Here is an 11094-nt window from a genome sequence, read left to right on the forward strand (position 1 = left end):
TGTTTGTTTGCCTTTTTTTTTTTTTTAAAGATTTATTTATTTATTATGTATACAGCATGTATGTCTGCAGGCCAGAAGAGGGCACCAGATCTCACTACAGATGGTTGTGAGCCACCATGTGGTTGCTGGGAATTGAACTCAACACCTCTGGAACAGCAGTCAGTGCTCTTCACCTCTGAGCCATCTCTCCAGCCCGTTCATTTGCTTTTTGAGATTTCTTTTTACTTCTATGCCTGTGCACAACGTGGGTTCTGTGCCCACAGAGGCCAGAAGAGGGAGTCACACCCAGCTACCGTGTGGTTGCTTGGAATAGAGTTCAGGTCCCCCACAAAAACTGCTAGTGTTGTTAACCACTGAGCCATCTCTCCAGCCCATGTAACTAATTTCTTGATAACCGAGGAAGGGCAAAGAGCAAGTGTGGAGAACCTTTGAAGTTTTGATGGCCCTTTGAAAAGAGCAGCCATTGCCCATGTGTTAAACATTTGCAATACCCACACAGTCTCGACACTACCTCAGTATTAATGAGAGTTCCCCTCTCCTTTCTCTTTTGTTAAATAGTTGGACAGAGAGAGTCAGAAGATGTGAGAGAAAAAGACCGAGCTAAAGACATGGCCGCCAACTCCGCAGTTGTTGAAGACATCACAAAGGACGGGCAGGAGGAAGCACCTGAGATCATCGAACAGATCCCTGCTCCAGAAAGCAACGCGGAGGAGATGGCCCAGCCCGCTGAGTCCCAGGCTAATGATGTCGGCTTTAAGAAGGTATTTAAGTTTGTTGGCTTTAAATTCACCGTGAAAAAGGATAAAAATGAGAAGTCTGATACTGTCCAGCTACTCACTGTCAAAAAGGATGAAGGGGAAGGGCCGGAAGCCACAGTTGGAGCGGGTGACCACCAGGAGCCCGCCGCGGAGACCGGAGAGTCAGCGTCCAAAGAAAGCGAGCTGAAGCAGTCCATAGAGAAGCCGGAAGGCGCCCCGAAGCAAGCACAGAGCAGCACAGAAGAAATTCCCCTCCAGGCTGAATCTGGCCAAGTGACCGAGGAAGAAGCCAAGGATGAAGGAGAAGAGAAACGTGAGAAAGAACCCACGAAGTCCGCAGAGTCTCCAACCAGCCCGGCCAGCGGCGAGACAACCTCTTCCTTCAAGAAATTCTTCACTCACGGTTGGGCCGGCTGGCGCAAAAAGACCAGCTTCAAGAAGCCAAAGGAGGATGAGCTGGAAGCGTCCGAGAAGAAAAAGGAGCAAGAGGCAGAAAAAGTCAACGAAGAAGGAAAAGAAAAGACAGAAGAAAGTCCTTCTGAGCAAGCCCCAGCCGCCTCCGAGCAGCAGGAGCCCGCCGAAGGCATGAACGAGGCCAGGTTGTCCGCAGACTATGAGAAGGTGGAGCTGCCCTTGGAAGATCAGGTCGGTGGCCTGGAGGGATCATCAGAGGAGAAGTGTGCCCCGTTGGCCACGGAAGTGTTTGATGAGAAAATAGAAGCCCACCAAGAAGTGGTTGCAGAAGTCCACGTGAGCACCGTGAGCACCGTAGAGAAGACGGCAGAGGAGCAGGAAGTGGGGGAGGAGACCAAAGGGGACGTGGAAGAAACGGGAGAATCCCTGTCCCCTGGAAAACCAGCGGAGACCAAGGAGGATCCCCAGGAGGCCCAGGCTGCAGAGGAGCTGGTGAAGAGCAAAGAAGTGTGTGTCTCTGGAGGTGACCATACGCAGCTGACGGATCTAAGTCCCGACGAGAAGATGATGCCCAAGCACCCGGAAGGCATTGTCAGTGAGGCGGAGATGCTGTCCTCTCAGGAGAGGATGAAGGTCCAGGGGAGCCCTCTGAAGAAGCTCTTCAGTAGCTCGGGCTTGAAGAAGCTCTCTGGGAAGAAGCAGAAGGGAAAACGACGGGGCGGGGGAGATGAAGAGCCGGGAGAGCCACAGGTTCAAACCGAGTCCCCGGAGAGCGCGGATGAGCAGAAGGGAGACAGCTCAGCATCCTCCCCAGAAGAGCCCGAGGAGATCACGTCCCTGGAGAGGGGGCTGTCGGAAGCACGCCAGGAAGGGGAAGCCGAGGAGGGAGCTACTTCTGATGGCGAGAAAAAAAGGGAAGGGATCACCCCCTGGGCATCATTCAAAAAGATGGTGACACCCAAGAAACGGGTCCGAAGACCTTCCGAGAGCGACAAGGAAGAAGACGCGGACAAGGGCAAGAGCGCCACGCTGTCGTCCACGGAGAGCACCATGTCAGAAATGCAAGAAGAAGCCAAAACGGTTGGAGACGAGCAGAAGCCCGAAGAACCGAAGCGCAAGGTGGATACTTCCGTGTCTTGGGAGGCGTTGATTTGCGTGGGATCCTCCAAGAAGAGAGCTAGGAAGGCATCCTCTTCGGATGACGAAGGAGGGCCGAGAACATCGGGAGAGGATGGCCACAGAGCGGAGGACGCCGTCGTCAAAGAAGCTGGAACAACAGAAGCCGCCCCTGCCGGCACCCAGGAACCAGATCAGGCGCAGGGAAGTTCCTCACCCGAGCCAGCCGGAAGCCCTTCTGAAGGGGAAGGTGTCTCCACCTGGGAGTCGTTTAAAAGATTGGTCACTCCAAGAAAAAAATCCAAGTCAAAGATGGAAGAGAAAGCCGAAGAGTCCGGTATAGAGCCGTTGGCTTCAGATGTCGAACCGAGTAAAGAAGAATCTTGGGTTTCCATCAAGAAATTTATTCCCGGACGACGGAAGAAGAGGGCAGACGGGAAGCAAGAACAAGCCGCCGCTGAAGAGGCGGGCCCGACGGAAATCAATGAAGATGACCCGGATGTTCCAGCTGTTGTGCCTCTGTCCGAGTACGATGCTGTAGAAAGGGAGAAGCTGGAAGTGCAGCAAGCTCAGGAGAGGGAGGAGAGACCCCAGCTTCAGGGGCCTGTGTATGTGTCGGAGGAGCTTAGTAAGACCCTGGTTCACACCGTGAACGTGGCTGTCATTGACGGGACCCGGGCCGTCACCACTGCCGAAGAGCGGTCCCCTTCCTGGATCTCCGCTTCCGTGACAGAGCCTCTTGAACTTGCCCGAGACGAAGCCACGGTGTCCACCGTGGAGGTCATTGCAAAAGACACCCCAGCGGTCGCCCCGACCCTGCCAGAGGGCAGAGATGCCCAGGACGACACAGTGACCAGCGAGGTGGAAGTCACCTCGGAAGCCGTGACGGCTGCAGAAACCACAGAGGCTCTCCAGGCTGAAGAAGTCACCGAGGCATCAGGGGCCGAGGAGACCACAGACATGGTGTCGGCAGTGTCCCAACTAACCGACTCCCTCGACACCACAGAGGAAGCCACCCCTGTCCAGGAGGTAGAGGGGGGGGTGCCAGATAGAGAAGAGCAGGAGCGGCAGACACAAGCCGTCCTCCAGGCAGTTGCAGAAAAGGTCAAAGGGGAGTCCAAGGCGCCCGCCACCCAGGCTGTTCAGAAAGCAGGAGCGCTGGAGAAGGTAGAGGAGGTAGAAGAGGATTCCGAAGCGCCAGCTGCGGAGAAAGAGAGGGATGCCGTGCTGGAAGAACCCGTGCAGGGAGCTGAAGCTGGGCGTTCTGCACAGAGCCCTGGGATTGTACAGAGCCCTCCAGAGAGCCTCAGAGAAGTTCCCGAAGTCACCGCGGGGTGGAGTTGAAAGAGCGGGTCACCCCGTGCCAGGCTGCAGAGCCCCAGCAGCTGATGGAACAAGCTGGAGCCCCCGACTCATCCGAAACCTTGACAGACAGCGAGACGAACGGAAGCACCCCCCTCGCGGATTCAGACACCCCAGATGTGACACAGCAAGACGAGGCCGTTGAAAGCCAGGACAGTAAAGCCCCTGCCTCGGACAGGCAGTCCCAGGCCACGGAGGTAGAGGCAGCTCCCGCTCAGGAGGAGGGACCTTCGATACCACCTAATTTGCCACCCCAGGAAGGACATGGGGAGAAACCAGGAAGAGATGCTCCAGAAGCCATGCAGCAAGAACTTTCTGTGGGAACAGTGCCCCTTCTGGCAGAGACCGAGGTGGGTCACCAGGCTGGCCACTCGGATGGTGAAAAAGTCAAAGACGAACCGTGTGTTGAAGGACTGGAGGCGTCTGTGCACACCGATGGCACCGAAGGCCAAGAAAAGATTGCCGAGGTCGCACGTGATGGTGAAGGGATGGGGGCGCCGGAAGGTCAAGAAGATGAGAGTCCAGGAGTGCAGGGTCTTAGCCCGGAGGAGAGAGAGACAGGAACTGATGCCGAGAAGGAGAAAATAGAAACAAAGCCAGAGGAAGTGAGTGAAGAACATGAGCAGCCGACGGCCTCTCCTGAGCCGGAAGAAGCCCACCCGCAGCTCATCCAGACAGCTGGCATGTCCGACTCAGAGAGGGGGAAGGCGGCGAGCAGCCTTGACGGGAGCTCTTCTCTCCCAGACCAAGACAAAGCAGGCTGCGCAGAGGTTCAAGTTCAAAGCTCAGAGCCACCAGCTACTCAAACAGCCGGACCTGTGAGCGAGGTTGCCGACACTGTCAAGATTTCAGAAACCGATGAAAGTCCAGAGTGTGCGGGTGCACCCTTCACACCAGCAGAAGAGTCCTCTGAAAAGGGCGACTACTGGACTCTGCAGCATGGAGCGGACACTGTGCCCTTGGGACCCGCGGCTCAGGCAGAGTCGGCCCCGGGAATAACGACGTCACCCGCTCTCGAGGGCACCCTGTGTTCTGACCCGCGAGGAGAGAGAAGCGCATCCCGGGAGCAGAGATCAGATGAAGATGACGACGGGCCGGTCGGTGGTCCTGACGGCAGGGAGAGCGCAGGAAGGGAGGAAGGCCTCGGGGCTGAGTCTGAGCTCCTGCACCTGGAGAGTGAGAGCAGCAAGCTTGTCCAGAACGTCATCCAGACAGCCGTTGACCGGTTCGCCCGTACGGAAACGGCGCCCCAAGCCTGCGCCTCCGGTTTACAGGCAGAGGTTCCCGTGGTGCAGGCTGACAGCCAGGGAGCCCAGCAGATGCTGGGCAACGAAGAGAGCCGCCATCACGTCTCTGCCCAAGATGACGAAACACCGGCGGCTGGGGCCGAAGAGGGCTTTGCCCTTCCTGATATTTCCAAAGGCAGGAGCGAGGCGTCGTCAGAAGAGATCCACGTGTTTGCAGTTGACAGTGCCAGTGTCAAAGACCGGCAGTGTGAGGAGGTAATTGTCCCACTCGAGGCCAAGGGCGATGGAGACGGAGCCAAACCCGCGCCAGCTGATGAGTGTGCCAAATTAGGAGAAAACGTCGAGAAGCTGCCGTCTGAATCCAAAGATCAAAGGGGGCACGCTGCCGATGGCCCCCAGCACCAAAGCTCGGCCCAGGCAGAGGCCAACGCCTCGGGAAATGTAACCAAAGAGTCTCCAGACACCAATGGACCAAAGCTCACAGAGGAGGGAGATGCCTGGGAAGTCGGGGTTCAGGAAGGAAAAATGCCGACCGAGTCGGTCAAAGAGATCAAGCCCCAGACAGAAGAAGACCTACAGGAGCCAGAGGGAGACTTGGAAGAATCCTAAGATGTTGGGTAGGTAAACTTCCTTCTGGAAGGTTGGTTCTCTGCCCCACACTTACACAATTACATGGCAGATAATTGATTTTATACAGAACCTTCTGTTGGAAATAATTGGTAACTACAGTAAGATCTTTTTCTTTCTTTTTTTTTTTTTTTTTTTTGTTTAAGTTTATTTTTATGTGCATTGATGTTTTTCCTGCGAGAGGGTGTCAGATCCTCTAGAACTGGAGTTACAGACAGTTGTGAGCTGCCATGTTGGTGGCAATTGAACCCGGGTCCTCTGGAAGACCACTCAGCGAGTGCTCTTAACCACTGAGCCATCTCTCCAGCCCCCATGTTTTTTGTTTTTGTTTCTCATCAAAATCCCACTAAATCTTACAGATGTCATGGAAACAATAGCTTTGTTTTACTCTTTTTTTTTTTTTTTTTTCTGTTGAGACAGGGTCTCACTATGTAGTCCTGGCTGTCCTAGAACTCACCATGTAGACCAGGCTGGCCTCTGTCCCTCTCCCTCCCATGCTGGGATTAAAGGAGTATGCCACCATACCCAGCTCAGCCAAACTTTTAACATTTTAGTTTTAGGGCCTTGGAGAGGTGCCTTGGTGGTTAAGAATGTGTACCTGCCCTTGAGAGGAAAAGAGTTTGATTCCCAACACCCGTGGCAGGTAATGGGCTTTCTGTACCCCAATAATAGGTTTCTCCACTGCCGCAGTAAACCAGATCAAGCCAATTTAAAAGTAAAAGGTGGAGCTGGAGAGATGGCTCAGAGGTTAAGAGCACTCGCTGTTCTTCCAGCGGTCCTGAGTTCAATTCCCAGCAACCACATGGTGGCTCACAGCCATCTGTAATGAGATCTGGTGCCCTCTTCTGGCATGCAAGCATACTTGGAGGCAGAATGTTGTATATATGATTGATAGATAGATAGATAGATATCTAGATAGATAGATAGATAGATAGATAGATAGATAGATAGATAGATAGATAAAAAGGTATATTTGAGCCAAGCACTCCCGGTGACTCTCTAACCCCCAGAGATGAGGCAAGAGGACAGGGAGAAATCACATGGTGCTTCTAAAGGAGGGGTCTTAAATACCCTGTAGGCACGGGGTGATGACGCTTCTTCCACAAGCTGGGTTTGTGCCCACTTGTAACGCTTTGGGTGGGGGTTGGGGAGCTGGCAGCTTCAGGGGAGGATGCACCACAGAGTGCTGTGCAGAACTGGACTCCCTGTGGCTTTTCTGAGAGGGTGGGGTTTGGAGAGAGAGAACTAATGCCAAGCTGGAGAGTCCCCCCGAACCACAGGCAGCCCACAACCACCTGTAACTCCAGCTCTAAGGCAACTCAACCTTCTCCTGGCCCCCCAGCACCTCCGTGAGCGCAGAGTATACTCACACACAGACACATAGATAAAAATCTTTTTTTCAAAACTAGTTTATAGCTAGTTTATAGCTGTTTGGGAAAGACGTGGACCCCCTTCCCCCCAGCAGCATTGACAAGCATTTTTTGACTTTGCAGTGCACCTGACCCTGGGAGGAGGCATCTCTGCTGGTTAGTCTTGCAGTAGTGGAGCACAATATGGGCCATGCTGTCTTTTGGTTTAGCCCAAGGTAGCCTTGAGCTTGCTATGTAGCTAAGGATGAGAAGGATAACCTTGAATTCCTGATGTTCCACTTTTTTTGTTGTTGTTGTTGTTTTGTTTTGTTTTTCGAGACAGGGTTTCTCTGTGTAGTTTTGGTACCTTTCCTGGAACTCGCTCTGTAGACCAGGCTGGCCTCGAACTCACAGAGATCTGCCTGGCTCTGCCTCCCGAGTGCTGGGATTAAAGGTGTGCGCCGCCACCGCCTGTTTTTTAGAGACGGGGTCTCGCTGTGTAGCCCAGGCTGAACTTGAACTCCGGGTAATTGTTCTATCTTCAGTCTCCCCTGTCAGCAGATTACAGGCATGAGCCACCACATCTGGCTCTGGTAAGATGCATGTCTCTCTGTGTGTGGTCTTGAGGTTGGAATGAATCCTTTTCATGGAGTTCGGTTCCGGTGTCCCAGGCACCCCATTCCCACCGAGCTCTTACGCAGTCCCTCTGTTGTCGGTGAATTGCAGGAGGAAAAGAGATGTTTCATTTCTCCTCTTTCTCCCTCCTGCAGTATACGCATTGTATATTTGCAAGACCGGAATGTGAAGACAAGCCACGGAACAAAACGCTGCTGTCGGGACCTGGAGACCAAGATTGCCTGAGCCCTTGAGATGGGAGCGTGGGCCGCCCAACTGACTTCAACCTTGGAGAGCACCCCTGACAACCCTGAGACTTCACCAGGAGCTAGAGCCAGCTAACATTCCCTTGTTTCAAGACTGCCTTTGAGTTTGCCCTCGATAGTATCCACTTCTGATTTAAGGTCCTACCGTTCCCAACCTGGAAACCAGTGTCGGCAATACCTAGTTCTACTTCTCAAACTGGAGCGACCTCCTTTATGTATTTATATGTATGTTTTATGTAGTCCTCCTCCTGTACCTATTGTATATTTTTTCCTACCGTTTAAGCACATGCCTTTTGTATTATGCAATATATAACGGGTGTGCAGCCATATTGAAGCTTTGAGAAGCTCCAAGCCTCAACCATAGCCTGTGGCAAACAGATAACATTCCTGGGAGGAAGGTACAAGTCTTTTCAAAGTTCACTGAGGCTTAGGTTCGTGGGTTAGTCGTCCTCTGAAAGTGGCCATTTTCCTATGCACAGCAAGCTCAGAAATAAAATGCCATTTTGAAACATCCAGAATGTCCCAATATTACTGTGACGTGTTTCTTTCTAATCCAGTCCAGGTTGGAAAGAAGTCTCCTTAGTGGCAGATTAAGCCCCTTCTCTTAATGACACGGACAGATGAGTGTGCCGAAGGCCGTGAGGTGTTTTCCATCTTATGCAGAAGGAAATCTGTTGTACTTTTTTGATTGTACTCTTATATGCTGGATCGAATTCATACGCAGAACGAAGTGAGTCCCGTTCTTTATAAATGGTATTTTGATAGATACTGGAGTGTGTCTGTGTTATATCTGTGCCCCTTTTAAGAACAATGTTGCATTATGTTCATTTGGATAAATTGCGATTTGACAACTGATTTAAATAAAATATTTGCTTCACTTAGATTCACTGGTTTTCATTAAGTGCTGAGGGGCCTGGGTCCCTTACTTGAATGCTTGGTCCCTAGTTGGTGGGACTTGGGAAGGATAAGAAGATATGCCTCGGTGGAGGTGTGTCACTGAAGGGGTGGACTTCGAGGCTTCAAAACCTTGTGCTGTTCCCAGTTAGCTCTCTGCACTGTGTAAGAATAAAATACTGCCAAGGAGAAGACGGTGGGAGAGAAGCTGGAACTTTGTTACCAGTCACTCCGTGAAGACGACGCCACCTTTCACTGGTTTGGCACATAGAGGAAGCATGATGGAGATGGGTTTTGTTGAAGGAAACCAGTGGAACCAGGTGTTGTGACACATCCCTGTCACCCAGCACTCAGAAGGCTGAGGCAAGAGAATTGAGGAAGTTCCAGACTAGCTAAGAATGACTGAGACTTTATTTTTTTAAAAAAATAGTTTTTTATTTAAAAAAAATTAAGGGTTGGCAAGATGGCTCAGATAGCGTCTTAGCTAAGGCTTTATTGCTGTGAGGAGACAGCATGACCATGGCAGCTCGTATGAAGGAAAACATTTAACGGAGGCTGGCTTACAGTTTCAGAGGGTTCGTCCATTATTGTAATGGCGGCATGCAGGCAGACATGGTGCTGGAGGAGGAGCTGAGAGTTCCACGTCTTGATCCACAGGTGACAGGAGACTGTGCGCCACACTGGGCATAGCTTGAGCGTATATGAGACCTCAAAGCCCGCCCCCACAGTGACACACTTCCTCCACAAGGCCACACCTCCAAACAGTGCCATTCAAACACCAGTCTATGGAGGCCATACCTATTGAAACCATCACAAATAGTAGAGGTACTTGCCTTGCAATTCTGATGAACTAAGTTCTACTATGTGTAGATAGTAACACATGTAAACACAGTTTTGATGTAGTTTCTGGATAGTCAGTGTGGACTTCCCTTGACATACAAACTGTGGTATTTTGAATAAGCATGGCCCACTCTAGGCTCATATATTTGTATGCTTGGTGTTGGTTACGCTGCAGCGTTCGTGGCTGGCTGCTGCCCGCGGCGGCCATGCCAGCGGAGGAGAGTGCTGATCGGAAGAATCACAAGCCATGGTTACCTTTCTAGAGCTTTATTGGGGCGAGGAGGGGTACGGAGAGAGAGAGAAACAGAGAGACGGTGTGGAGGGAAGAGAACGGAAGGAGAGAGTGCGGAAAGGAAGAGAAAGCACAGAGGGCACACCCGCTTTTTAGGCTGGGACGCCGTCATAGGCTGGTGACGTAATTAAGGGCATAATCCTTACACTTGGTCCCTAGTTGGTGGGGCTTGGGAAGGGTAAGGAGATGTGGCTTTGGTGGAGGTGTGTTACTGAGAGGGTAGACTTTGAGGTTTCAAAAACCCATGGCATTCCCAGTCAGCTCTCAGACTTTTGGTTGTGTCTCAAGATGTAAGCTCTCAGCTACTGCCCCACGCCTGCCTACCTGCCTGCTGCTGCGGTCCATGGTCATGGAGTCACCCTCTGAAAACTGTAAGCACCAATGAACTCTTCCATTAAATTGCCTTGGTCACGGTGTCTCTTCACAGCAATAGGAAAGTAACTAAAACACCAACTAATAACCAGACAAGAATTAGAGGGGCTGGAGAGATGGCTCAGAGGTTAAGAGCACACGGGCTGATCTTCCAGAGGTGCAGTGTTCAACCCAACAACCACATGGTGATGGCCCAGAACCATCTATAAGGAGATCTGGTGCCCCCTTCTGGCGTGAAGGTGTACACGCAGGCAGAATACTGTATACATAATAAATCTCAAAAAAAAAAAAAAAATTAGATCCCCTTTCTCCAATTCTGATGGGACATGCCTCTGACCCTAGCATTTCAGGAGCAGGGGCAGGAAAATGTGGGACAGGCTGGACTACCCAGCAAGTTCCAGGTCCGTCTAGTGAGAGCATTTCTCTTGCCCAATCTCACCTCCTGGGGATCCTGGAAATGAGTGTCCCCCAGCACTGCATACTCATGGGAATCTGTCACCTCCTGCCTATTGTCACTGGAATTAGTATAATCTATACCTTTTGTGCCTGAGAAAGTTGAGAGAAGGGACAACACAGGTGTAGGCTAAGGTGACCATAGGATGAGAGACTTGGGAAAGGGAGATGGAAGATTTATAACGGTCCTTTTTTTTTTTTTTTTTTTTTTTTTTTTTTTTTTTAGTATAGTTTTGTTTTGTTTTTTGTTTTTCAAGGCAGGGTTTGTCTGTGTAACAGTCTTGGCTGTCCTGGAACTCACTCTGTAGACCAGGTTGGCCTCCAACTCACAGAGATCTGCCTGCCTCTACCTGCCGAGTGCTGGGATTAAAGGCGTGCACCACCACCGCCCAGCTAAATGGTGACTTTGGGGGATTTAAGTATATATTTTTTCTTTGAAAATTTCATGCATGTATTTCAGTTACATCTACCCACCATTCCCCTGCATAC

General features: G+C 51.4%; 1 protein-coding gene across 1 annotated transcript in view; it reads left to right on the forward strand.

Annotated features, from left to right (window-relative positions):
* Positions 1-8637, forward strand: part of Akap12 (A-kinase anchoring protein 12) — a 94802-nt gene extending 86165 nt beyond the window's left edge. Inside the window, 3 exon segments of the mRNA XM_028890204.2 lie at positions 559-3617; positions 3620-5514; positions 7644-8637. Coding sequence (XP_028746037.2) covers positions 559-3617; positions 3620-5506 — 4946 coding nt within the window. The 3' untranslated portion in view covers positions 5507-5514; positions 7644-8637.
* The last annotated feature ends 2457 nt before the right edge of the window (positions 8638-11094 follow it).

The sequence above is a fragment of the Peromyscus leucopus genome, chromosome 8a, assembly GCF_004664715.2.
Source record: "Peromyscus leucopus breed LL Stock chromosome 8a, UCI_PerLeu_2.1, whole genome shotgun sequence".
NCBI classification, from domain to species: Eukaryota; Metazoa; Chordata; class Mammalia; order Rodentia; family Cricetidae; genus Peromyscus; species Peromyscus leucopus.